This window comes from Erythrolamprus reginae, chromosome 13, assembly GCF_031021105.1.
Source record: "Erythrolamprus reginae isolate rEryReg1 chromosome 13, rEryReg1.hap1, whole genome shotgun sequence".
Lineage (NCBI taxonomy): Eukaryota > Metazoa > Chordata > Lepidosauria > Squamata > Dipsadidae > Erythrolamprus > Erythrolamprus reginae.
In genome coordinates, this window is record NC_091962.1 from 15,429,278 (window position 1) to 15,456,715 (window position 27,438).

At 44.8% G+C, this 27,438-nt stretch overlaps 2 protein-coding genes across 3 annotated transcripts in view; both read right to left on the minus strand.

Annotated features, from left to right (window-relative positions):
* Positions 1–967: 967 nt before the first annotated feature.
* Positions 968–16,329, minus strand: GOLPH3L (golgi phosphoprotein 3 like). 2 transcript variants are annotated; one of them, XM_070766410.1, is made up of 5 exons: positions 16,280–16,329; positions 11,816–12,022; positions 5,697–5,828; positions 3,917–4,031; positions 968–2,519 (listed from the first exon to the last, which is right to left on the minus strand). In XM_070766410.1, the coding sequence occupies exons 2-5, from the start codon at positions 11,996–11,998 to the stop codon at positions 2,092–2,094; spliced, it is 858 nt and encodes a 285-aa protein (XP_070622511.1). In that variant the 5' UTR covers positions 11,999–12,022; positions 16,280–16,329; the 3' UTR covers positions 968–2,091. The 2 variants fall into 2 exon arrangements, with proteins under 2 accessions (XP_070622511.1, XP_070622510.1); XM_070766409.1 differs by lacking the exon at positions 16,280–16,329 and adding an exon at positions 15,001–15,267.
* A 546-nt stretch (positions 16,330–16,875) lies between these two features.
* The window catches only part of HORMAD1 (HORMA domain containing 1), a 12,211-nt gene continuing 1,648 nt past the window's right edge, over positions 16,876–27,438 (minus strand). Inside the window, exons 4-14 of the mRNA XM_070766411.1 lie at positions 27,355–27,391; positions 27,241–27,261; positions 27,122–27,148; positions 26,569–26,636; positions 24,343–24,488; positions 24,008–24,252; positions 23,327–23,393; positions 22,072–22,145; positions 20,858–20,941; positions 19,532–19,612; positions 16,876–17,043 (exon numbers count right to left, since the gene is read on the minus strand). Of these exons, the coding sequence (XP_070622512.1) occupies positions 16,963–17,043; positions 19,532–19,612; positions 20,858–20,941; positions 22,072–22,145; positions 23,327–23,393; positions 24,008–24,252; positions 24,343–24,488; positions 26,569–26,636; positions 27,122–27,148; positions 27,241–27,261; positions 27,355–27,391 (931 nt within the window). The 3' untranslated portion in view covers positions 16,876–16,962. The remainder of the gene's footprint in view (positions 17,044–19,531; positions 19,613–20,857; positions 20,942–22,071; positions 22,146–23,326; positions 23,394–24,007; positions 24,253–24,342; positions 24,489–26,568; positions 26,637–27,121; positions 27,149–27,240; positions 27,262–27,354; positions 27,392–27,438) is intronic.

Here is a 27,438-nt window from a genome sequence, read left to right on the forward strand (position 1 = left end):
AGAGAGAAAGAGCGAGAGAGAGAGAGAACAAGAGAGAGAAAGAAAGCAAGAGAGAGAGAAAGAGAAAGAAAGCAAGAGAGAGAGAAAGAGAAAGAAAGCAAGAGAGAGAGAAAGAGAAAGAAAGCAAGAGAGAGAGAGAGAGAAAGAAAGCAAGAGAGAGAGAGAGAAAGAAAGCAAGAGAGAGAGAAAGAGAAAGAAAGCAAGAGAGAAAGAGAAAGAAAGCAAGAGAGAGAGAGAAAGAAAGCAAGAGAGAGAGAAAGAGAAAGAAAGCAAGAGACAGAAAGAGCGAGAGAGAACAAGAGAGAGAGAAAGAAAGAAAAAGAGAAAGAAAGCAAGAGAGGGAAAGAGCGAGAGAAAGAAAGCAAGAGAGAGAAAGAGCGAGAGAGAGACAGAACAAGAGAGAGAAAGAAAGCAAGAGAAAGAGAAAGAAAGCAAGAGAGAAAGAGCAAGCGAGAGAGAGAACAAGAGAGAGAAAGAAAGCAAGAGAGAGAGAAAGAAAGAAAGAAAGAGAGAGAGAGAACAAGAGAGAGAGAAAGCGAGAGAGAAAGAAAGCAAGAGAGAAAGAAAGCAAGAGAGTGAAAGAAAGAGAGGGATGGAAGGGGAGAGAGAGAAAGACATAAAAGGAGGAAGGGAGGGAGAGAGAAAGAGCAAAAAAGAGAGGAAGGAAGGAAGAAAAAGAAAGAGGGATAGAGAGAGAGAAAGAAAGAGGAAGGAAGAAAAAGAAAGAGGGATAGAGAGAAAGAAATAGAAAGGGAGGAAGAGAGAGAGAATTCTTTTGTCCAAACCTTCTTTAGCCACCCCCACCCCCCAATGTGCCCCAGGGTTCTGTAAATGTAAAAAATGTGCCGCGGCTCAAAAAAGGTTGAAAATCACTGACTTAACCAAGACAAAAAATAAAATAAAAACCAGCACACACAAAAAAAATAAAATAAAATTTAAAAAATTGCAGGGGACACACAACCACAACTTTGGAAGGAAAAGGAAAGAGTTTAATAACAAGGCAACAGCCTCTAGAGACTACAAACCCACAGAAAGCACGAGGACCCCGGAACATTTGCAGGCTCGGCCCCCCTGGATGTCGGAGGAGAAGCCGCGTGGCCTCAAATTGTGTGTGGGTGTTAACAGTTTACAAAGGGTCGGTTGTCGCTCATTCGGCCCCAACACACCTCTGGGTAACGCATGGTAAGGCACTAAACTAAAGTACATTGAGTTGTGAGCAGACCCACAAGCGGGACAAGGTACAATTTCGCGTAATTTCCAGCTCCCGTTCGAATCCGGCTCCAGGTTTCTAGGCCTCATGGTTCTGGAAACGGGCTCTATAGAGCACGGCCCCTTCCAAGGCGGACGTACCTATGTCTCACAAGGGAGTCGGATAAAATATGGGTTTATCCCAGGGGGAAAACCCCCCCTAAGAACTGGTTTGTACACAGGGCTGGACTCTTACATTCGATGCCTTTTTCAACCTCTGAAATGGGGTCACTCGGAAATGGCCAAGACTCCGCGCACCAAAAAGCGGAAACCAAACGACGGGCGAGATTGCATAGCGACGTGTGCTGGAATTCAGCAAATAAGAAGGGGGGAAGGAAAAAAAAGGGAGTTTGGACGGGAAAAAAGAAAAAGCAGGACAAGAAAACCGAGGTCGGGATCGTGAGGTTTTAAAAAGGGGGAGGAAACTGAAATTTCCGCCACTGAAATGGACCCCCCCCCCTCCGCACGGGGGGAAAGGAGGCGTATTTGAAGTGAGAGCCAAGGGGGAAGGGGCCAGAGAAACAATGGTCCTTCTGTCCCTTTGGTTCAACTCGTGGGGGGTCTAGGGAAAAAAATAAACCAAGCAGGGATCCCAAGGAAGAGCAATGCAGGGCCTTTCTTGGCTGGCCCCCCCATAGATCCCTAGAAGGGTGCGACAGGCGTTGTGTGTGTGTGAAGGTAGAAGGGAGCTCCCCAGGCCCGGCTTCAAAGATTGGACCTGGCCCAGCCGCAGTCACCCCAAAGTCCGGGGAGGTGGGTCAAAGGCAACCACCAAAGCTTCCTTCCCGGAGGAGCCAAAAAAAGGGGCCACTCGGAGCCCAACTTCAGCCGCCAGGAAGGTTTCTAGGATTTATTGAAAGCCGCCAGCACGGCCCAGATCATCTCGGTGCCCGCCGCCTTGCCGGCCTCCCCCTCGGGGTCCCTATCCATCAGGTCCTTGGACCGATTCATGGCCACGTCGTACTTCTCGTCCACCAGGCTGGCAAAGACGTTCTCCAGCACGTCGGAGGCGTGGGCCAGCACCAGCAGCGCCAAAGTCCTCCGGTCCATGCGGTGGGGGTCGTTGACCCACCTGTCCAGGAGGCTCTCCTGAAGACGCTTGACCAGCCGCTGCTTCTCCGTGGTGTTGGTGACCGGGTGGGTGGTCATGTCGAACAGGAGGAAGTTCTGCTTCTCGGTGGTCAAGATGCCCTTCTCCACCAGGTTCTTGGCGATCCGCTCCCGGACGTTGCGGAGTTGGTACTGAAGCTTGAAGGGGTTCCAGGTCTCGCCTGCAAAGGAAGCCGGACCGTCCAGAGTCAGGATGGCCCAAAAGGTCACTCGGCGGTGGGCGGATTGCGACAAGAAGACCTCCCTAAAAGCTTTGGACCTGCTTCCCTCCCGCTTTAATCCCTTCAGCCCTAGATTACTGAAAGAGTAGTAGATCCTTGGAACAAACTTCCAGCAGATGTGGTTGGTCAATCCACAGTCACTGAATTGAAACCTGCCTGGGATAAACATAGATCCATCCTAAGATAAAATACAGGAAATAGTATATAAGGGCAGACTAGATGGACCAGGAGGTCTTTTTCGGCCATCAATCTTCTATTTTTCTATGTTTCTATTATTATTTTTTCGTAATTTTTTCTTATTTTTCTCCATTATTACACACACAAATTTAACATGTATACTGCTCAAAAAAATAAAGGGAACCTTCAAATAACACACCCTAGATCTGAATGAATGGAATATTCTCACTGGATGTTTCATTTGCACAACTATTCCATTTGCACAACAGCAGGTGAAATTGACTGTCCATCAGGGTTGCTTCCTAAATGGACAGTTTGATTTCACGGAAGTTTGATTTACTTGGGAGTTATATTGTGTTGTTGAAGGGTTCCCTTTCCTTTTTTGAGCGGTGTATATTCCATATTCCTCAAAATAATAAAAGGGAACCTTCAAAGAACCCATCCTAGATCTCAATGAATTAAATATTCTCATTGAAAACTTTGTTCTGTACAAAGTTCAATGTGCACAACAGCAGGTGAAATCGATTGTCCGTCAGGGTTGCTTCCTAAATGGACAGTTTGACTCCACAGAAGTTTGATTTACTTGGGAGTTCTATTGTGTTGGTTAAGGGTTCCCTTTATTTATTTATTTTTGAGCAGTGTGTATACCTTCAATATGACAAGCACATATTTTCAAATTTTTGCCCATTGTTTCATAAACCATTTCAATCCTAGATTCAACCCTAGTTTTTGAAGATGATCTCCGGAAAAATAAAGGGAGACACTTAAACAACACAATAGAACTCCCAAGCAAATCAAACTTCTGTGAAATCCAACTGTCCACTTAGGAAGAAGCAACCCTGATGGACAGTCAATTTCACCTGCTGTCGTGCACCTCCAACTTTGTACAGAACAAAGGATTCAGTGAGAATATTTCCTTCATTTGGATCTAGGGTGGGTTCTTTGAGGGTCCCCTTTATTTTTGGGAGCAGTGTATATGGATTTATATCCGCCACAAACCCATTTAACTCTATTTAACTCTGGGTAAAGTTACACCCAACACTCTAGACAAAGTTAAAAGCTGATCCGATGCTCCTGAACATGAGACGACTGCAGGTTCAAGGCAAGCGTTTTGCAGGGGGGGCGGGGGGGGGGGGATGCCGCCATTCAATCTCTCTCACCTGTGAGCAGCTCAATCCACGTCTGGACCGTCTCAGGGGGCTCGGTGGCCTTGAGGTGGCGGAGGGTCTCGTCAAGCAGCACGTCTCCCGTTGGGGCATCTGACTTGAGGAGGACCTGAGTGGGAGAAGACAACCAGGTCCGTGCGCTTGAAGAGCCTTGGTCGTGCAGCGGTTAAGAGGGCATAACTGGAAGTTACTTCTGCTGCTCACCGGCTGCCAGCAGTTTGGCAGGTCGAATCTCACCAGGCTCCAGGTTGACTCAGCCTTCCACCCTTCTGAGGTCAGTAAAATGACCCAGATTGTTGGGGGCAAGAGGCTGACTCTCTGTAAACTGCTTAGAGAGGGCTGTAAAAGCAGTATATAACTCTATTGCCATCTTCCTTCCTTCCTTCCTTCCTTCTTAAAGGTTGACTCAGCCTTCCTTCCTTCTGAGGTGGGTCAAATGAGGACCCTGATTGTTGGGGGCAAGAGGCTGACTCTGTAAACCGCTTAGAGGGGGCTGTAAAAGCAGTATATAACTCTATTGCTATCTTCCTTCCTTCCTTCTTAAAGGTTCCTTCCTTCCTTCCTTCCTTCCTTCTTAAAGGTTCCTTCCTTCCTTCCTTCCTTCCTTCTTAAAGGTTGACTCAGCCTTCCTTCCTTCTGAGGTGGGTCAAATGAGGACCCTGATTGTTGGGGGCAAGAGAGGCTGACTCTCTGTAAACTGCTTAGAGAGGGCTGTAAAAGCAGTATATAACTCTATTGCCATCTTCCTTCCTTCCTTCTTAAAGGTTCCTTCCTTCCTTCCTTCCTTCCTTCCTTCCTTCCTTCTTTCTTTCATTCCTTCCTTCTTAAAGGTTGACTCAGCCTTCCTTCCTTCCGAGGGGTGTCAAATGAGGACCCCGATTGTTGGGGGCAAGAGGCTGACTCTGTAAACCGCTTTGAGAGGGCTGGGAAGCATTATGAGGTGGTATATAAGTCTATTGCTATTTTCCTTCCTTCCTTCCTTCTTAAAGGTTCCTTCCTTCCTTCCTTCCTTCCTTCTTAAAGGTTCCTTCCTTCTTTCCTTCCTTCCTTCCTTTCTTAAAGGTTCCTTCCTTCCTTAATTCCTTCGTTCCTTCCTTCTTAAAGGTTCCTTCCTTCCTTCATTCCTTCTTAAAGGTTCCTTCCTTCCTTCCTTCCTTCCTTCCTTCCTTCTTAAAGGTTCCTTCCTTCCTTCCTTCCTTCCTTCCTTCTTAAAGGTTGACTCAGCCTTCCTTCCTTCTCAGGTGGGTCAAATGAGGACCCAGATCGTTGGGGGCAAGAGGCTGACCCTCTGGAAACCGCTTAGAGAGGGCTGGGAAGCATTGTGAAGCAGTACATAAGTCTAAAAGCACAGGCAAGGCGGAAAGGCCAAACCGACCGTCCAGGTTCCAAGCAATGCATCCCCAACAACGAGAACTCCAAGGCAGCCATATTCCTCAAAGAACATTTCATTGGGACGTATCAAATTGGCACAGGCGTGGTGGGAAACCATCCAATTAAAAGTAAAACTTTGTCACTTCTCTTCCCCTCCAAGAGTCACAAGTTGCCAGGTGACCTCTCAGCCTCCACCTTTCAAATACCTGCACCAACGTCCTGGATTCCCAGGGGAAATCATTTTATTTTGTCTGCTCCCTCTGCACCCACCCGCCCCTCCCAGGCCCCTTCGCTCCAGGCCGTGTCCTGATCCCTGAAGCAGAGAGAAAGGAAAACTCCTTGGAGGAAAGCTACAGGAAAGGAAAATGGCCAGAGCTAGGCCAGCCTCAGGGCCGAAGCCTACCTTTCGATCCAGCAGGCGTTTCCTCCTCATGGACTGGGGCTCCAGCTGGACCCTTCCTCGCATGGCCAGCTCAATGAGGATCCCCCCTCGCAGCCCCGAAGAAATGCAGTCGTTCCAGAAAGAGGTGTAGCCCTACGGGGGTGAGGAACACAGGAAGCAATGGAGAGAGTTCCTAGGGTTGCCACAAGTCACCCTGGTCCTGCCAAACTTTGCCCACAGGCACATTAATCCAACACCCTGGTCCTGCCAAACTTTGCCCACAGGCACATTAATCCAATAAATTTAACCTTAACTCCCTGGCACATTCATTCATTCATTCATTCATTCATTTTATTTTATTCATTCATTCATTCATTCATCCATCCAATACACAAATACATAGGAAGAAAAGTAGACATGTAGTAATATATATAAGGGTGAAAGTGAACTTAGAGGAGAGGATACATGGAAGGAAGAAAATATATATGATAAGTGAGAGAAAGGAAAGACAATTGGACAGGGGACGGAAGGCACACCAGTGCACTTATGGACGCCCCTTATAATTATAATTTTAATCATTTTTATTCTATTCTATTCTTGGCAAATGTATATTTTCTCTTATGGGCACTGAGAGCATCTGCACCAAAGGCAAATTCCTTGTGTGTCCAATCACACTTGGCCAATAAAGAATTCTATTCTATTCTATTATCTATTCTATATTCTATCCTATTTTATATTCTATTCTATTCTTGACAAATGTCTCTTTTTCTTTTATGTCCACTGAGAGCATCTGCACCAAAGGCAAATTCCTTGTGTGTCCAATCACACTTGGCCAATAAAGAATTCTATTCTATTCTATTATCTATTCTATATTCTATCCTATTTTATATTCTATTCTATTCTTGACAAATGTCTCTTTTTCTTTTATGTCCACTGAGAGCATCTGCACCAAAGACAAATTCCTTGTGTGTCCAATCACACTTGGCCAATAAAATAATTCTAATTTTAATTTTAATTCTAATTAATTCTGATTCTATTCTTATTCTATTGGAAAGCCAGCCACATTTTTGGATAAATTCAGGGGCCAAATTCTCTAGATTTGACCGAGCAGCAAATATTGGCTGCTACAAGTTATGCATGGTATGTTTGTGTGTATGTTTGGTTTTACTATAAGGGCTTTTAGTTGTTTTATTAATTGGGCGGCATAAATAATTGAATAAATAAATAAATAAAATAAATAAATAAATAAATGAGGTTGAAAGTGAACTTAGAGGAGAGGATATATGAAAGGAAGAAAATATATAGGATAGGTGAAAGAAAGGAAAGACAATTGGACAGGGGACGAAAGGCACACTAGTGCACTTATGCACGCCCCTTACTGGCCTCTTAGGAACCTGGAGAGGTCAATCGTGGAGAGTCTAAGGGAGAAGTGTTGGGGGTTAGGGGTTGACACAATTGAGTCCGGCAATGAGTTCCATGCTTCGACAACTCGGTTGTTGAAATCATATTTTTTACAGTCGAGTTTGGAGCGGTTCGTATTAAGTTTGAATCTGTTGCGTGCTCTTGTGTTGTTGCGGTTGAAGCTGAAGTAGTCATTGAGTCGTCACATTTTGCACAATTGTGATACATTCTGACACACAAACATTCGGCCGTAGGTCCTCCCCTTAGTTGTCAATTTAATAATCTGAGGACTAAAGGGGCCCACACCAGCTCTTGATAAAAAGGTGTGAAAATAGAGAGTAGAATAGAATAGGATTCATTATTGATTGCACACACAAGGAATTTGCCTTTGGTGCAGATGTTCTCAGTGTACATAAAAAAATAAATAAATAGGAAAACTATCATTAAATAGCAAAAGTATCATTAAATTCAGATTTTCGGAAAATGTTCCTCCAGGCAGGAAGACAGTATCCATAAGTGCAGTGTTTAAATTCAAGGTATTAATTATTATTATTATTATTATTATTATTATTATTATTTATTGGATTTGTATTAAACCTTGACACTCAAAATACGTTGAATTCAGTGTCATATTTTACAAGCTGCACCAGGCAAGTTGTATCTAATCAGCCATCTTGTATCTAATCTCTTCATTTTTTTTCCCTGTGATTCTGAGATTATATAATTATAAGTCAATTAAGATAATGGCTACACATTTTGTAATGATGCCTAAATAGCCAAGCATGCCAGCTGTGATTAATTGCTTTTTTTTTTTTAAAAAGCCCCAGCTAGGTTAATAATATATTTCTTTACTTTTGACAGCAGAATCCCGGAAATAATTGTAGTGGAGGACAATTGGTTGAAATGTTTGGCTGAAAACCTCCAGGGGAAAAAACAGAGATTTTATGGTTCCTGTATATCTAGAACACACACACAAATTACCATCAACCTCAAATCTCTCAAATATGCAAATACTCGTAAATCACCAACTTTCTTTTCCTTCTCAACATCCAATTAAATCTTACACAGTTCCTGAAAGTGAAGGAGGAAAAATGGGGTTTTAAAAACCATCTGTAGTTTTTAAATGAGGCAAAACATGTAAACATGTAGAACTCAAGTGTTCTTTTGAAAATCTGCTCTCAATTCATTGTTTTATGACCCTTGTAAATCTCTTGACAGTTTAATCCTCTTTTCCTACTTTCTTTCTTCCTTTCTCTCATTCTGCACCTCTTCTTTCTTCTAAAAGGCTGATAGCAAATCAGAAGAATATATTTTTCTATTCAGTCTAATTACGGTTTGCTTCCAAGTCTGCAAAGTTAGGAAACATAGAAGATTGAAGGCAGAAAAAGACCTCCTGGTCCATCTCGTCTGCCCTTATACTATTTCCTGTATTTTATCTTAGGGTGGGTATTTTATTTTAGGATTTTATCCTCAGATTGCCCCTGGAGGCCAATAGATCACCCCAATTCTAATGGTAGAACCGTCTTTATTTTGCATGCAAACCCAGAGGGTCTCCAGATCTTTACATGTATTTTGAATTAGTGTTGCTTTTAGACTTTCCTTAACGTAAATGGCTACTCCACCTCCCCTCCTCTCTACTCTATCCTTCCTATACAATGTATATCCTGGTATGGATATTTCCCGTTCATTGGAGTCCTTAAACCAGGTCTCAGTTATGGCAACCAGATCCAAATTATCTCTGGATATTATGGCCATTAACTCACAGAGCTTGTTGCTCAAGTTTCGAGCATTCGTGCACATTACCCGAAGAACATTATTTTCATTATTAGTTTGCCCCTTATCCTCAACAACTATGTCTATTTCATTTACAGCTGTCTTTTCATCAACAAACTGATTTATCCTCATTGATTGGGGACACAAACCATCCACCTCAGTTACATCTCTGTCCCCTTTGCCTAGTTTAAATGCCTGTCCAAAAAAAGGTTCCAGGGAGCTACACCTGGACATCATTAGTCGAGACCCAAAAGCTGGCCGTGCCAATCAAAGAAAGCCAACACTAGTTTCTCTGTGAGTGAACCTGCCACATAGGTCCGGCAAACGCCGTGGAAGAGCAGGAAATGAACCTCCTGAAAGTCACAGAGCAGGTGCAGCTGGAATCAGGACTTAAATGTTATCCCCAAAGGGGGTAGAGAGAGAGAGAGAAAGGGAGAGAGAGAGAGAGAAAGGGAAGGAGAGAGAAAGAGAAAGAGAGAGGGAGAAAGACAGAGAGAGAATGAGAGAAAGGGAGAGAGAAAGAAAGAGAAAGAGAGGGAGAGAGGGAGAGGAAGGGAGAGAGAGAGAGAGAGAAAGGGAAGGAGAAAGAAAGAGAAAGAGAAGGAGAGAAAGAGATAGAAAACGGGGAGAGAGAGAAAGACAGAGAAAGAGAGAGAGAGAGAACGGGAGAAAGACAGAGTAAGAGAGAGAAAGGGAAGGAGAGAGAAAGACAGAGAAAGAGAGAAAGAGAGAGGAAGAGAAAGGGAGAAAGAAAGAGAGAGAGAGAAAGGGAAGGAGAAAGACAGAGAGAAAGAGAGAGAAAGAGAAAGGGAGAAAGACAGAGAAAGAGCGAGAAAGGGAAGGAGAGAGAAAGACAGAGAAAGAGAGAGAAAGAGAACAGGAGAAAGACAGAGTAAGAGAGAGAAAGGGAAAGAGAGAGAAAGACAGAGAAAGAGAGAAAGAGAGAGAAAGAGAAAGGGAGAAAGACAGAGAGAGAAAGACAGAGAAAGAGAGAGAAAGAACGGGAGAAAGACAGAGTAAGAGAGAGAAAGGGAAAGAGAGAGAAAGACAGAGAAAGAGAGAAAGAGAGAGAAAGAAAGAGAAAGGGAGAAAGACAGAGAGAGAAAGACAGAGTAAGAGAGAGAAAGGGAAGGGAAGGAGAAAGACAGAGAAAGAGAGAGAAAGAGAACAGGAGAAAGACAGAGTAAGAGAGAGAAAGGGAAAGAGAGAAAGAGCAGAGAGAGAAGAGAAGGGGAAGACAGAGAGAGAAAAGACAGAGAAAGAGAGAGAAAGAACGGGAGAAAGACAGAGTAAGAGAGAGAAAGGGAAGAGAGAGAAAGGACAGAGAAGAGAGAAAGAGAGAGAAAGAAAGAGACAGGGAGAAAGCAGATAAGAGGAAGGGAAGGAGAAAGACAGAGAAAGAGAGAAAGACAGAGAAAGAGAAAGGGAGAAAGACAGAGAGGGAGAGAGGGAGAAAGAGAGGGAACTCCCAAAGGGCAAGGAGTTATGTATACAACACACCAAGGTTAAATGCTGGTTTTTAAAAATGTTATAGCCTCCAAATGCAACTTCCGGCTTCTTAAGGGGAGTTTTTCCACCCTTTAATTTGCGATGCCCAAAGTTACTGGAGTTTCTCAACACGCACTTAACTGGAAGAATGAAGGCCCCGTTCTTTCTATTGTTCCACCCTGGAGGAAGGGAACCGAGCTGGCAGGGCCTGCCGTTTCCTGGCTTTTTATTAAACCAGGTTCTGTTTGTTGAGAACCGAATCAAGGGAAAGCGTCTCTTCTCCAGCCAATGGCGTTAAATTAACGTTTCAGGAGTTAAGGTGACATTGCTGGCTGACCAAGCTAGGAATGTATTAGCAACGATAACAAGGCCCAAGGAGGCTCTTGGGGAGTGTTGTTGTTTCTCCCACACCCCTCCTTAGTCCCATCAAACTTTTCTAATTAGGGGAAAGTTATGAGTCTTGGTGTTGGCCCAAAAAAAAACCTTGGCAAACTGGTTTGCTGGTTAAACAAATGCCAGAAGGATCAGTTTACCGCCGGTTTAAACTGCAAAGCACACAACATAATGAACTCCACTCCTTTGTAGGAGCACCATTTCAAATCCCAACTGAACCTTCAAATATAATGTTTTCATATTTATATTGTTATTGTAAGCCGCCTTGAGTCCTTTGGGATTTGGAGGCATAGAGGAAAGAAAGAAAGAAAGAAAGAAAGAAAGAAGGAAGGAAGGAAGGAAAGAAAGAAAGAGGAAGGAAGGGAAAAAAGAAAGAAAGAAAGAAGGAAGGAAGGAAAGAAAGAGGAAGAGGAAGGAAGGGAAAAAAGAAAGAAAGAAAGAAGGACAGAAAGAGGAAGAGAGGAAGGAAGGGAAAAAAGAAAGAAAGGAAAAAGGAAGGAAGGAAGAAAGAAAAAGAAAGAAAGAAAGAAGTTATAGTCTGGAGGAGAGAAGGGAAAGGGTTAAATAAGGTTCAGGAGGAAAGTGTTTTTAATAGGAAAATGAACACATGAACAAGGGGGGGGGGACACAATCTGAGGTCAGTTGGGGGAAAGATCAGAAGCAATGTGAGAAAATATTATTTGACTTGAAAGAGTCATAGATGCTTGGGACAAACTTCCAGCAGACGTGGTTGGTAAATCCACAGTCACTGAATTGAAACGTGCCTGGGATAAACACAGATCCATCCTAAGATAAAATATACAGGATATAATAAAAGGGCAGACTAGATGGACCAGGGGGTCTTTTTCTGCCGTCCGTCTTCTAGGTTTCTATGACTTAACTGAACTTTTCTCTGCCCCTTCACATCGTGTTGCAAAGCTGCTCTTGTTGTTTAGGAAACCTGTTTCAGTTGTGTAGCGTGTGGTGTCACTCTCGGGCTTATTCCCGAGTACCTTTTGCTGCTTACAAAACGAAATCTAAACTCTGTACATTCTCAGGGGCCTTAGTATAGGATCCCCAGTGCGAGAGGTCCCGTCGGCTCCTACCTCTTTGTCCTTCAGGCCCAAGAGCAAGATCTCCTCCATGAGAGTAAGGCGGATGTCCTTGGAATCCCCGGGGTCTCCTTCCCCCAAAGTCTGGTTGACCAAGTCCTGCTCCTCGTCCTCCAGCCTCTTGTCGGTCTGCCTCCCGACGTCCAGGCGCTTCCCTCGGTGGATCAATGTCGTCATGGTTTCTCTGCCGGGTGTAGAAGCCTAACGGAAAAGCAATTGTGTAAACAGCCGCTGGATTGTGCCATCTGGGCTCACCTGCCAGGAATCTCTCTCAATGGGCCCGCGGTGAGGAAATCCCGCAAATCCCAGGCAACCTCCCCATAGCAACTTCCCTAAGAGGCCCCCATGCTTGACCCCAGTCCCCACAACCTAGGACACATTCTCTGTGGGGGAGTCAGGCTACAAACACGGTGGAAGGTCTTCAGCATAAAACTTTATCAGGAAAGACTCAATGAACTCAATCTGTCTAGTCTGGAGGACAGAAGGGAAAAGGGGATGGAAACGTTTAAATATGTGAAAGGGTTAAATAAGGTTCAGGATGGAGGTGTTTTTAATAGGAAAGTGAACACAAGAACAAGGGGACACAATCTGAAGTTAGTTGGGGGAAAGATCAGAAGCAACGTGAGAAAATATTATTTCACTGAGTCGTAGAGGCTTGGAACAAACTACCAGCAGACGTGGTTGGTCAATCCACAAGAACTGAATTGAAACACACCTGGGATAAACATAAATCCATCCTAAGATAAAATATACAGGAAATAGCATAAGGGTAGACTAGATGGACCAGGAGGTCTTTTTCTGCCGTCCATCTTCTATGTTTCTATGAATGAGGAAGGAAGGAAGGAAGGAAGGAAGGAAGGAAGGAAGGAAGGAAGGAAGGAAGGAAGGAAGGAAGAATCCACAGGAACTGAATGTAAACACACCTGGGATAAACATAGATCCATCCTAAGATAAAATATACAGGAAATAGTCTAAGGGCAGACTAGATGGACCAGGAGGTCTTTTTCTGCCGTCCATCTTCTATGTTTCTATGAATGAGGAAGGAAGGAAGGAAGGAAGGAAGGAAGGAAGGAAGGAAGGAAGGAAGGAAGGAAGGAAGAATCCACAGGAACTGAATGTAAACACACCTGGGATAAACATAGATCCATCCTAAGATAAAATATACAGGAAATAGTCTAAGGGCAGACTAGATGGACCAGGAGGTCTTTTTCTGCTGTCAATCTTCTAGATTTCTATGAATGAGGAAGGAAGGAAGGAAGGAAGGAAGGAAGGAAGGAAGGAAGGAAGGAAGGAAGGAAGAATCCACAGGAACTGAATGTAAACACACCTGGGATAAACATAGATCCATCCTAAGATAAAATATACAGGAAATAGTATAAGGGCAGACTAGATGGACCAGGAGGTCTTTTTCTGCCGTTAATCTTCTGTATTTCTATGAATGAGGAAGGAAAGAAAGAGAAGGAAGAGAAAGAAAGAAGGAAGGAAGAATCCACAGTCACTGAAGGTAAATATGCCTGGGATAAACATAGATCCATCCAGAGATAAAGTACAGGAAATAGTATAAGGGCAGACTAGATGGACCAGGAAGTCTTTATCTGCCGCCAATCTTCTGTATTTCTATGATTTAATGAATCAACCACAAGGTAACTGAAGTATGAAATAACCACTTTGGAAAAAACAAACCCATCGTTTTATAAAACAACGTACAAGCTTTTCTTATAAGCTTGCCAAGGGTGGTTTGCAAGCAAGTTCTAAACTTGGTTTCCATGGGATCCGGAAGCGTTAGGACCAGAGTTCCCAGAATTCCTACGCCAGCGAGAATTCTGGGAGCTGTAGTGCCCATATAATCCACAGGCTATTGCCCCCTTTCTCCTTTTTTCTAAACGCTGACCCCAGAAAGGATAAATACTTTGACCGTCTTGTAGAGGCAAGCAAAGTTAAAGTTGGAAAGGACGGTACAGGATTGTAGTCCTTATTAAGTAACCACTTTGCCAAAGGACCTGATGCAAGGACCCACTTTTTTCCCCCCATGTTTTTTTTTTAAGCAATTGCAAGCCCCTAAGATAGGCAGCAGGATCCAAGGCTCCTTCGGGGAGTGCTTAGTCCATGAAAGAGGGCCCAGTTTTAAGCAAACAGGAACCTGGCTGCCTCAGGTGAGGCCATTGAGGAACTGTATATGTGGCAGCCACAGGGCAGATAAGAAGAAAAGGGATTGAAAAGGTGGCTGTACTGCTGAGCCTTTTGGGTGGAAATAAATCATGGCAAATGTCAGCTTAAAAGGCCACCCCTTGGGAAGGAAGGAAGGAAGGAAGGAAGGAAGGAAGGAAGGAGGGGCAGGAAGGAGAAATAAGCATGTCCCAACTCTGGTTTCGCAAGGAAAAAACCCTCCAAGGGAAAAAGGCTTGAATACACCTGGGGTTCTCTCTCTCTCTCCCTTTCTCTCACTCTTTCTCTCTCACTTTCTTCTCTCTCTCACTTTTTCTTTCTCACACACACTTTATTTCTCTCTCATTCTTTCTCTCTCTCTCCTTTTCTTTCTCTTTCTCTCTCTCCCTTTCTTTCTCACTCTTTCTTTCTTTCTCTCTCTCATTTTTTCACTCTCTCTCTCTCTCCCATTCTTTCTTTCTCACACACACTCTCTTTCTCTCTCTCTCATTCTTTCTCTTTCTCTCTCTCATTCTTTCACTCTCTCTCTCCCTTTCTTTCTCTCATTCTTTTGCTCTCTCTCTCTCCCTTTCTTTCTTTCTCTCTCTCTCTCTCTTTCTCTCATTCTTTCTCTTTCTCTCTCCAAATAGAGACCTGGGTTTTCCCTACCCCCACCAAGGCCAAGGGGGGCTGCACTGCCCGCCGCCCCAGCCCCTTTTGCAAAACACCCTCCTCATTTGCAAGCTGCCTCCCCCGTTACAGGCAGGGCTGTTTTCCCCCATGGGGGGTGGGGGGGTTGCAGAAGAGAAGCTTTGTCGAAAGCAAAGCAGCCACAGATGGGGAGGGAGGAGGGCGATTTTTTTCCATTGGCAGAAGGGGGGGATAATGCAAAGTGGAGGGGTTGCAAAAGGGAAGCATCCCCACACTGTTTCTACATGCAACGGAAGAAATCAACCCACCTACCCCAATCTTTGGCTGCTTTGCTCCCCCACCCCCACCACCACTGCACCGACCCCTTGCACCAGCCCCCTTACCCGCACTCCTGGCTCTGCCTTCCCCACCAGCCGCCGCTCGGCTTCTCCCTCCTCGCCCTTCTCCGCCTCCCGGGGCAGCCGAGCGTGACCGACTTCCTGGGTCAACCTACGGCGAGAGGCAAAGCCCCAAAGGCTGCTTCCCCCATCGCTTCCTGATGTCCCCGGGAAACGGATCCCGGTAGTCACGCCCAGAGACCAATGGGAGCCGAGACGGCCGCGGACAGAGCCAATCGGATGCCCGGGGAGGCGGGGCTTCCCTCTCCTTTCCCTCCCTTCCCCCTCCAAGCTGGCTATTTGCAAACTTGCCAAAGGGGCAGGATGGAGGGTCCGGGAGGGGGTGGGCCAGCCGGCCTGATTGACGGAGGCGGCGGCCAATGGGGGCGCGGAGAGTGGGGTGGTTTGTTTGTTTTTTTAGCCTGGCCGGCACAGCTGAGGTAAATTCAAGGGGGGGGGGCTTGAAAATGGGAGGGGGCAGAGTGCTCCCCGCGTGAGGTGAAGTTTAAAACACGAATAAACACAAACAAAACATCAAATGAAATAAACAAATGAATAAATGTTTGTTTCTGGAGCGGCTTTCCCCCCCCCTCTCTTCCCCTCCACCGAAGGCGCATAAAAAGGGCTGAGGAAAAACCCCCGCTTTCTTCCTCTCCTCAATCTGCCGCCATTATGGTCTGAAGGAAGGGAAAACAAGTTTATTTCCCGTTCCGTTTCATCCTGGGCCCTCCTCCACCAGGCTCCGAATCCCGTCCCTGTGAATTCCCCTTTTCTGTGAAGCAGAAGTGTTTCTCCAGGCCGTGGGGGGCGGGAGGGTGTTCTACACATACACAACACACACAAACTCTCACAGCCCTGCCTGACAGGGAGGCCCTGGCCCAGGAAAGGGGCAGGCCTGGGTCCCTGAAGGCTGGGAGTGGAGCTTCCAGCTGCAGGGGCAGTCCCCAGCTGGATAAGCAGACTAAAACCTAACAGGGTGGGGTTCATGGTCAACAAACCCTGATTAAACCCTGGCTTGGCCTGACAGGCGCTGATTCCACAACAGGGGCCTCCACTCACCACCTGGCAGCTGAGGAGAAAAAAGGCGGGAAAGGCCCCATGGGGGAGGAGATTCCAGAAGGAGCTCTGTCAACCCCCCCCCCAACTGCACAGGGGACCCCCGCGCCAAGAATTCCACCTTGCTGCCTCCCCTCTTGGGGGTCAGACTTTGTGGGACCAAATGGGGGCCCCAAATTCAAGGCCTCAGGCCCCTTCCTGGGACCAAGCTGCTAAGTCCTCTACTTACAACTGTTCCTCAAGCGCATTGGTGGGCCAAGTCTGGTCTATGACGTGTGGACTTCAACTCCCAGAATTCCTGGTATAGCCTGATTGGCTCAGGTATTCTGGGAGTTGAAGTCCACAAGTCATAGAAGAGCCAACCTGGCCTATCCCTAGGCCTAGAAGACCTCCAAGCTCCCTTCCAGCCCTAGGATTCTATGATCTTGGCCAGGGGGGGTGGACTAGAATATTGGTAGGCCAAGTTGGCTCTTCTATGACCTATGGACTTCAACTCCCAGAATTCCTGAGCTAGCCTGATTGGCTGATGGAATTCTGGGAGTTGAAGTCCACAAGTCACAGAAGAGCCCACTTGGCCTACCCCAGCTCTAAGCGACCGTCACACTGAGGAAAGGGACTTAGGACAGTTTTGCACACTTTGTAGCGTTCCTGTGATCACACGATCAAAATTCAGCCGCTTGGCCAGCGATTCGCTTAGCAGCAAAAACTATGGCCGTAAGTCGAGGACCCCCAGTGATCCCTTTTTTCCCAGGCTAGTGGGTGGGTGGTGCCCTCCCCTTTTGTTAGATAAAATAAACACAGGAGCCCCGTGCAATTTCAGTGGCTTTAATCTTTTAAAAACAAATTCTTTTAAAACATCCGAAGCAAGAAGGGAGGGAGACAAAGCGGGCAGAGGAATCGGGGAGCGGCCACCTAGAAGGCCTCCATGGGCTGGCTGATCTTCTTCCGCTTGGGACTGAGGTCTTGGCTGGAAGAGAAATCCAAAGGACAAACCTGGAAGGGGGGAGAGAAAAAAAGCCAGAGAGGGAGGAGGAATGTCAGTTTTTTCATGAGAATCCCCCTCTTCCTCGTCGTCCCTCGTTTCCATCGATTGCAAATGCACCGTTTTGTCTTGGCTTGAATTGCTGAGCCGAGCAGGTCCGTGCGTGGTAACCGCGGCGGAAGTCGTTTATTTATTTTTATTCATTTATTTATACCTCACCTTTATTATTTTGATAAGTGGAGGCGGCAAGCATATCTCGGAGAGGGGTGGCATACGAATCCAATAAATAAACAAACTAAAAACTGAAATAAAAATAAATAGAAATATATCTAATATTCCTCCCTTGTTTTAAGAAAAAGCCTTGATGCTCCTGACAGGCAAAACTTTCTCTCTCAAATTTAATGAAGTGAAATTGCGAAGTAAAATTCATTCTTTCTTTTATATTATTATTATTATTATTTATTAGATTTGTATGCCGCCCCTCTCCGTAAACTCGGGGCGGCTCACAGCAATAATAAAACAATGTACAACAAATCTAATATTTAAAAGTAACTAAAAGCCCCTTATTTAAAAAGCAAGCCATACACACAAACATACAATACATAAACTATATAAGCTTGGGGGGAGATGTCTCAATTCCCCCATGCCTGACGGCAGAGGTGGGGTTTAAGGAGTTTACAAAAGGCAAGGAGGGTGGGGGCAATCCTAATCTCCAGGGGGAGCTGGTTCCAGAGGGTCGGGGCCGCCACAGAGAAGGCTCTTCCCTTGGGTCCCGCCAGACAACAGTCAACAGGACCTGGAGAAGGCCCACTCTGTGGGATCTAACTGGTTGCTGGGAGTCATTGGAGAGGGGCGGCATATAAATCCAATAAATGAAATAAAATGTGGACTTTTAAACCCTGCTTCCCCCCTTGCACCCAAAGAAGAGCCGGGGAAATGTTTGCCCATTTAATTCACGACCACAGTCCAGTGGCCGCAACTCCGCTTCCCCTCTGGAGCTAATATATTCCGGTCAATATGTCCTATTACGTCTTGTGTGTGTGTGTGGGCTCCGCTTGCCATGAGGCCTGAAAGCGCCAGGAGCGTTTGCAGCCACTCGCGTATCTAAGGGAAGTGCCGGGACATGCGATTCTTTACTTAGGCTGCAGGTGATGAGGAAAGGCCTCTAAATTCTCAGCCCTTGCTTGCAGAAAAAGGGAGAAAATAGAAAAGAGGTGTATTTCGCTCTCAATCCGGCCTGCGTGGCTAATCTTTAGGGGGCTTTATTCTTCGGCAAACGTGAAGAATGTGGCACAACGTCAATAAAAAACATAAATGGAGGGTTTGGCAGAAAAATGCCAGATTTGGCCGTTTCCCGCAATAAAAATAAAAAGATTTAGGGCATCGCTTCAGCGAATGGATGTGGATTTCATTGAGAATTAAGACTCACTAATGTTGCAGGAAGCGCCTTGGAATATAAGGAACAAGGCGGACACTGCTATCCAAAATAGGCTGACCCTCCATCACTGAGAGAGGCAGGGAAATTTATCAGGACGCAAACATCCAGATTATTCTGTCCCAAAAACAAGGGGTTGCAGAAGAGGGAATTGCCAGAGTATTATTATTATTATTAGTTATTAGATTTGTATGCCGAAGTATCGGTCCCAAACTTTACACGGCCAAAAAAAGAGAGGCGCCAGGTGACCAGGAGGCTCCTAATAAGGCCTTGCTGCCGTTGGTGTCACACCCGTCCCACGCACAAGTGAGAGATGTCTCTGGAGCTTCAAGCCGAACCAGAGTTGTGCCCAGGCGCATGGCTTTTGAGTTTGCCACGTTTATTGGATTTATCTCGGCAGCTCCGACTTTGCTCGCTTGTTTAACCCAAGGCACAGTTTACGCGGGAGCGAGTGTGAGCAAAGAACCACAAGGCAAATGGGCAGAGAGGTTAAATGGATGGGCAGCAGCTTCGAACCACTATTGTTTTATATTTATATTTATATTTACATTTATATTTATTTACTTACTTACTTATTTTGTCCAATACATAATGAAGATTAATGAGATTAACCATGTGGTAATATATATCAAAGAGAGGAAAGAAAGAAAGAAAGAAAGAAAGAAAGAAAGAAAGAAAGAAAGAAAGAAAGAAAGAAGGATGGAGGGTGGAAGGAAGGAAGGAAGGAAGGAAGGAAGAAAGGAAAGAGAAGAAAGAAAGAAAGAGGATAGGAGTGAAGATACAAGAATAAAGTAGAATACATCAATGGAGGATAGAGGAAGAGGAGGAGGAGATATAGAGACATAGAGACATATGAGTGGAAGAAAAGAAATGTGAGATATAGGAGAGGTATTTGGACAGGGGACGGGAGGCACCCTAGTGCACTTATGCACGCCCCTCACTGACCCCTTAGTCCCTCCAGCCACCTCCCTTTACCAAACGGACCTTTCAAGAGGTCAAACCTTCTAATTTTCCTCCTGCCTGTAGGGAAGAGGGGGTCCTGAGCACAGCACGGAGACACTTACAGGCTTCTCCAGCTGGGATCTCCTTCTCTTCTGGGCTTCGGCCTCCTTGGGGGGCCTCTGCTTGGCGTTTTCCACGGCACCCTTGGACAGAGACAAAGAGGGAGGGTCAGCTCTGGGAGAGAAGCCTGCAGACGGCTCTTCAGACCCTGGCCAGGCCCCTGCAGGCTGTTACTCTTCCTCTGGTGCTAAAACATTAATGAAGGGCTGTCCGAGAGAGTGGCGACAGTCAGGGCAGCCCGTAGCCGGGGCCTGGGCAAGGGCGTGTGATTTACTTCCCCTGCTGCACATGCTAAAGGGCCCTTCTGGAGCTGCTGATTCGGGCAGAATCTTTTCCCACAATGCATATATAGGTGGACAGTTTTATATCAATCAGGCATTTGGCTGGTGGGTTTTTTTTAATAGCACTTTGTGTGATGGATGGGAGGATCTGCAAGTTCTTTCTGGAACACTTTCTGCTGTAAACTGGGAATTCGGGGTGGGGATTTTTATACCACCACCACCCCTCACACAAACTGGCTTTCACGCCAATCATGTAATCGTTTAATTCAGTGATTTTCAACCTTTTTTGAGCCGCAACACATTTTTTACATTTACAAAACCCTGGGGCACATTGAGCGGGGGGAGAGTGGGGGCCAAAAAAAGTTTGGACAAAAAAATTCTCTCTCTCTCTTCCTCCCTTTAGCTCTATTTCTCTCTCCCTCCCTCTTTCTCTCCCTTCCTTCCTCTTTTTTGCTCTCTTTCTCTCTCTCTCCCTCCCTCCCTCTCTTTCTCTCTCTCTATTGCTTTCTTTCTCTCTCTCTCTCTTGCTTTCTCTCTCGCTCTTTCTCTCTCTTGCTTTCTTTCGCTCTTGCTTTCTTTCTCTCTCTGAGCTTCGCGGCACACCTGACCATGTCTCACGGCACACTAGTGTGCCGCGGCACACTGGTTGAAAAACACTGGTTTAATTCATATTTTCATTAATAATAAATAGATTGCTCAACAAAAAAAAAGGGAACGCTTAAACAACACAATATAACTGCAAGGAAATCCAACTTCTGTGAAATCAAACTGTCCACTTAGGAAACAACACTGATTGACAAATCAATTTCACCTGCTGTTGTGCCAAGCAAATATTCAAGGAGAATAGTATTTCATTCACTCAGATCTAGGGTGGGTGATTTGAGGGTTTCCCTTTATTTTTCCAATCAGTGTATAACAAAGTCAACCCACTTATGGGAACAGTAACAAAATAAATGAACAAAGTAATAAATTGAGAACAAACAAACGATTGTCATGCCTGCGTGATTTATCAGTCCGATCTTTTATTTGTAGAATTAAAATACTTACTAAGCTTCCTTGAAATTTTTTCCCGCTTCGTGTTCTGCCCTCGGTGACCTCAAGTTCCGATGTCCTGCTTATTAAATGATCCACCTAAAAAAGAGTGAAACCGCCCAATGGTTAAACTCTGAACAGGCCACATTGCTGCTTTTTTCAGGCTTAAAGAGTTGTGTACCACAACCTGTTTAGGAACAGGTGTGGCAGAGGTCTCTCTCCAGAACTGCAGAAAAAGCAATTGCTGCCAACCTGCCTTCCATGGAGGACCTGTAGACTGCACGAGTCAAAAAGAGGGCGGGGAAAATATTTACTGACCCCTTGCATCCTGGACACAAACTGCTTCAACTCCTGCCTTCAAAACGTCGCTACAGAGCACTGCACACCAAGACAACTAGACACAAGGACAGTTTTTCCCCGAACGCCATCACTCTGCTAAACAAATAATTCCCTCAACACTGTCAGACTTTCTCCTAAATCTGCACTTCTATTTCTACTAGTTTTTCTCATCATTCCTATCATCATTTTCATCCCACTTAGGACTGTAGGACTGTAACTTGTTGCTTGTATCCTAAGATTTTTATTCATAGTGATTGTTTCTTCATTGCTTATTTGACCCCTATGACAACCATTAAGTGTTGTACCACATGATTCTTGACCAATGTATATTTTATTTTATCTACGCTGAGAGCATCTGCACCAAGACAAATTCCTTGTGTGTCCAATCACACTTGGCCAATAAAAATTCTATTCTATTCTATTCTATTAAAAAGGCTTCCTTCCTCTCACCTTTGCGATGCAATCCTCAGCTTCAAGCTGACCCTTGCATGCAAAATACAGTTTTGTTCATAACATGATTCTTGACAAATGCATCTTTTCCTTTTATGTATGTGTGTCCAATCACACTTGGCCAATAAAATTCTATTCTGTTCTGTTCTGTTCTGTTCTGTTCTATTCTATTCTATATTCTATTCTATAAGCTTCAGCTGGCCCATTGGATGTTCTGCGCTTTAAGAACCATTTGCCATGCAGCAAATAAAACAAAATTAAATTAACGGGGAGCTGAGAAGCTGTCCCAGCACGGCACAATTGGGGAAATAAACTCATAACAGCAGAGGCTGGAAGTGGGGAGGGGGGGGGGCGAAGCACGTTCCTGCCTTCAAGTCACTGAGCCAGTTTTCTTCTCTTCCCCCGTGAGGACGTTGGGAAAAGGAAACCGGGCTCTGTACCTTGGAATTACTGATGGGGCAGCTCAGGAATTCTTCGGTGCTGTTCTCTTCCTCTGTGCAAATCAGATTTGGTTCTGCAAAGGATTAGGCAATTCTTCAGAAAAGCGAACGGACGGTAATTAAGTTTTCGAACAGCCTTTAATACGTTTTCAAAATCAGGCAGGAGGAGTCACACTGGTCTGGGTGCAGGAAGCAGGGCGGAGGGGTTGGGTGCGGAACAGTTGTCCCTGTGTTTCCATTTCCCAAGACTAGCAAAGTACTCGGGATAGCTAAATATCAGCCTATCCCCATGTTTAGTCCTCCTCCCAAAACCCCCTGCCCCAACTCAATTTGCATCACCCACATACACGAGAAGGACAACTATATATATTCAATAAAACAAGATGTAAGCAAAATGCTTTCCAGTCATGGGGGAAGGAATTTAACCCATTTGTTTCATCTTTCTGGAGGTGAAAATAGGCCTTGCAATATTTGTTTCTCTGCCTTCTTTTTAAATCCCAATCATGCTTCTTTTTCAAATCAGCATCGAGTTCACAACTTCAGTTCACGGCTCAAGGTGGACTCAGCCTTCCGTCCTTCCGAGCTGGGTAAAACAAGGACCCGGATTGTGGGGGCAATATTTTGACCCTGTTCAAAAGTCCTACATGGCATTTGGACCAGATTACCTCCGGAACCGCCTGCTACCGCACGAATCCCAGCGGCCGATAAGGTCCCACAGAGTTGGCCTTCTCCGGGTCCCGTCGACTAAACAATGTTGTTAGGCGGGGCCCAGGGGAAGAGCCTTCTCTGTGGCGGCCCCGGCCCTCTGGAACCAACTCCCCCCGGAGATTAGAACTGCTCCCACCCTCCCTGTCTTTCGTAAACTACTCAAGACTCACTTATAGCGCCAGGCTTTTTTTTCATACTTTGTTTTATGTTTGGTATGAATGTGTTGTTTGGTTTTTTAAATAATGACAGGGTTTTATATGTTTTTTAATATTAGATTTGTTCCACTGCTATATTGTTTTTATTACTGTTGTGAGTCACCCCGAGTCTTCGGAGAGGGGCGGCATACAAATCTAATTAATTAATTAATTAATTAATTAATTAATTAAAAGTGCTATTGCTAACACATTGTACGCCACCCTGAGTCTAAGGAGAAGGGTGGCATTAAAAAATATCGAATAAATAAAATAAATAAAATAAACTCCATGCAATGCCCAGAAAAGGCAAGGCAACTGAGAACGCAGAAGGAAATCCTATGCCTATCCTATACCTTCTGGTTGCAGCTTCCTCCTCGCATTCTTCTGCCCTCCCGTTTTATTTTCTGGCACAAAATCCTCCTGTGTAAAGTACACAAACAAGAATGTCTTTCAGCGCAACTGGTTTGATGGTTTCGAAGACACATAGAAGATTGACGGCAGAAAAAAGACCTCCTGGTCCGTCTCTAGTTCTGCCCTGAAATGCAAGTGATGTTGTTGTGACTTCAGCTTCAACCGCAACAACACAAGAGCACGCAACAGATTCAAACTTAATATTAACCGCTCCAAACTTGACTGTAAAAAATATGACTTCAGCAACCAAGTTGTCGAAGCGGGGAACTCATTACCTGACTCAGTAGTGTCAACCCCTAACCCCCGACATTTCTCCCTTAGACTCTCCACGATTGACCTCTCCAGGTTCCTTAGAGGTCAGTAAGGGGCGTGCATAAGTGCACCAGTGTGCCTTCCGTCCCCTCTCCAATTGTCTTTCCTTTATCTCATATATCATATATATTTTCTTCCTTTCATATATCTTCTCCTCTATTTTTACATATTATCTTTATATATATTACTTCAAGTCTATTCTCTTCCCTATGTTTTGTGTATTGGATAAATGAATAAATAAATAAATAAATAAGCAACATAAACATAAAGCGGATCCCTTCAAGCGCACAAACGCATCCCAACGCTCTTACCTCCATGTTTTGATGCTGCCCTTCCTGAAGTTGCAAGCCCTTCAGGGAAGCAAAGCTGGTGTCCTCCTTGAGGATGGTTCTGTCCACGCGCTCCATGCGGTCCTTCTCAGTGGTCACCTTCACTTTCAGCATGTGGAAAGGGGTGGGGACCTCCCCGACATTGAGGTGCATGGGCTCCCCCTCGAAGGCCATCCCGTCGCAGTCGCCCTCTTTGAATCCAGGGGGCTGGTAGTTGGGCGGAGTAACTGGGGGGGGGGGGAGAAGAGAAAATAAATAATCCACCCTCTGACCTCCCTCCCTCCCTTATTAGAGGATATGAAGATTTCTGAAGGTACCCTCGTCGTAATAGAAGAGCTTCATGGTCAGGCAGACGTCGTCAGGCAGTGGCCCCAGGTTTTGCATCAGGATGTAAATCTTCCGGATGAGCAGGATACTTGCTTTCTTGGTGTCGGCGCAGGTGATGCTCGACTGACTCTGCTGACTGGAAGCACAAAGTAGCCGGAGTTGTGTTGCGAGGCTAAATAAGTTCATTGCCTCCTCTTAAAAAGGAGGACCCTGAGGTTTTAGCTTCCTTCCCTAAGTCTGTAAACTCGGCTCTGTCCAAGTCATTCCCTTGCACCAAGCAGACCAGGGTTCCCCCAAAGTCTGCGGAGAGGGGCGGCATACAAATCCAATAAATAAGTAAATAAATAAAGGGAGCAGAGCAAGGGCAGCAAAGCAGTTCTTGGCAAGGAAGGTTCAGCTATTCGTTTTGTCAAGTACATATTGGAGGTACGTAAAGATATAATTCTGCCGCACGAATCCCAGCGACCAGTTAGGTCCCACAGAGTTGGCCTTCTCCGGGTCCCGTCGACTAAACAATGTCATCTGGCGGCGACCCAGGGGAAGAGCCTCCTCTGTGGTGGCCCCGGCCCTCTGGAACCAGCTCCCCCTGTAGATTAGGATCACCCCCACCCTCCTTGCCTTTCGCAAACTCAATAAAACCCACCTCTGCCATCAGGCATGGGGGAATTGAGACATCTCCCCAGGGCCTATATAGTTTATGAAGGGTATGCTTGTCTTGTATGTTTTTAAAATAATGGGTTTTTAGATATTTTTAAATATTAGATTTGTTATTGTATATTGTTTTTATTATTGCTGTGAGCCGCCCCGAGTCTACGGAGAGGGGCGGCATAAAAATCTAATAAGTAAGTAAGTAAGTAAGTAAGTAAGTAAGTAAATAAATAAATAAATAAATAAACAAACAAACAAACAAACAAATTCATATACATGATACTAGTAAGAGAGAAATATGAGGACAAGGGACGGAAGGCATGCTGGTGCACTTATGCACGCCCCTTACTGACCTCTTAGGAATCGGGAGAGGTCAAGAGGGGACAGTCTAAGGGAAAAGTTTTGGGGGTTAGATGACGATACTACAGAGTCCGGTAGTGAGTTCCAGGCATCAACTACTCGGTTGCTAAAGTCGTATTTCCTGCAGTCGAGTTTGGAGTGGTTTAAATTAAGTTTGTGTCTGTTGTGTGCTCCTATGTTGTTGTGGTTGAAGCTGAAGTAGGAAGGACGTTGCAGCAGATGATTTTATGGGCTATGCTTAGATTGTGTTTAAAGCGACGTAGTTCTAAGCTTTCTAAACCTAGGATTTTAAGTCCAGTTTAGAAACATGGAAACCTAGAAGATTGACAGCAGAAAAAGACCCCCTGGTCCATCTAGTCTGCCCTCATACTGTATTTCCTGTATATTTTATATTACGGTGGATCTATGTTTATCCCAGGCAGGTTTAAATTCAGTTCCTGTGGATTGACCAACCACGTCTGCTGGAAGTTTGTTCCAAGCATCTACTACTCTTTCAGTAAAAAAAGTAGTTTTGTAAGGTATTCGGGTATTAGAGGCGTTTATAAAAGTGTGGAGACTGTACATAGAATTGTCTGTCTCCCTCTTGAATGTGGTGTCATGCCACACAACCTGATTCAGCAGCACACACACACCAAAGGCAGGATGTTTTCACAGATCTAATTGGTGACAATGACTCCACGGGAGATCGTGTTGTTCTTTCCACTCGCTTAAGTAGCTTTAAAGGGGAATTAGTCAGATTCATCACGGGAGATAAATCTCTCGGAGGACAAACCAGGAAGGCTGGATGGGACCTCGAAGGTCAAAGGGCACCTGAGCATGAATACCAATTGTGGTGAATAGGAGGAGGGGGCGTGACTCTGGGAATAAAATCCGGGGCCTGCAATGCAGGATGAGTTAGGGGGGTCTTCTTAATTCTGCAATTTTGCAATTTTTGTATTTCTGCAGAATTTTGGAGGTGGTCAAAGATGTTTTTGATTATATTTGTTGCAACAAACCTACCAGTATTTAGACTTTGTAACAAGCCCATTCTTGGTGAGCAATTGCTATGAAACAAATGTACATTTTCCTTGTCAACAAACAAACCGGAGTTAACGTTCAGGCCCCAGAATCAAAATGTATATTTCTCCACACTTTACTGGGACAAATAGCTAGAAAAAAAATATTTCACCGGAGGTTTTTTTGATGAAGAGGGAAAAATAAAGGCCTACCTTCTGAAATCCATCGATGGGCCTTTGTCCGTGTATTTGAACTTAAACTGGTAACATTCTGTAACCGTCTAATACAAATGCATCAGTTATTTATCTAGCACTCAAGGGAGAACTGTGATCAAATCTATTTTGCAATGGCAAGAAACAAATTTCAAAGCTTTGTGTATAAGATACATTTGGGGAACAGCATTTTGCACCCCACAAAAATCATTTCTTAATGGTCCAACTAAAACTATAAGGATGGAGGAACCATTCTTATAATAATATAATACAGAACTAGGGTGACACCTAGTGGGTTGTGTCTGTTATTTTCTGTGTCAAGGAAAGTACTTTTTTTTATAAGGAAAAAAATCATTAAGTTTATTTTGTTCCCCAAGAATAAAAGAGCTAACTCCTTTCTGTCTAGTTCCAGTGCTGATGGTTCCTGTTATCTTGATATTAGACTACATGCAAAGCTTTAAATATTCACCTTTATCAAACTGTTATTGATAATAAATGTCTTTATAAGAAATTTAATTATGTTTTGATCCAAACCAAAACATGGAAGACCTACCTGGGGATCCTCCAGGTTGGTGTAGACCTGTATTGAGTGAGAAACAACAAAATGAAAATCAAGCAAAGGGAAAGGAAAGCTTTATTTCCATATATGGAGTATATGTTTGCCAAACTTACTGCTAAGACGATTAATCTGAGCTGTTTAAAAGACAAGCAAGAAAAAAAAATCACATTAGAAGGTTTTTCATGCTTGCAAAACTGTGGCCCATGAGTGACCAAATGCCAACTTACATATTTTTTCTGCAGAGCATCGTAACACCCCAGCATCCTGCAAAAAATTAAATCAAGATTGAGGTTTTAAGCTTAGCTTTGGTA

Excerpts from the sequence above, each read along its gene's own strand:
- GOLPH3L (XM_070766410.1), bottom strand. The coding sequence starts at position 11,998 with ATGACGACATTGATCCACCGAGGGAAGCGCCTGGACGTCGGGAGGCAG. Across the intron at positions 5,829-11,815 it reads TGGGCCTGAAGGACAAAGAG|GGCTACACCTCTTTCTGGAA; the intron begins GTAGGAGCCGAC and ends TCACCCCCGTAG. Across the intron at positions 4,032-5,696 it reads AACGCCTGCTGGATCGAAAG|GTCCTCCTCAAGTCAGATGC; the intron begins GTAGGCTTCGGC and ends TCTCCCACTCAG.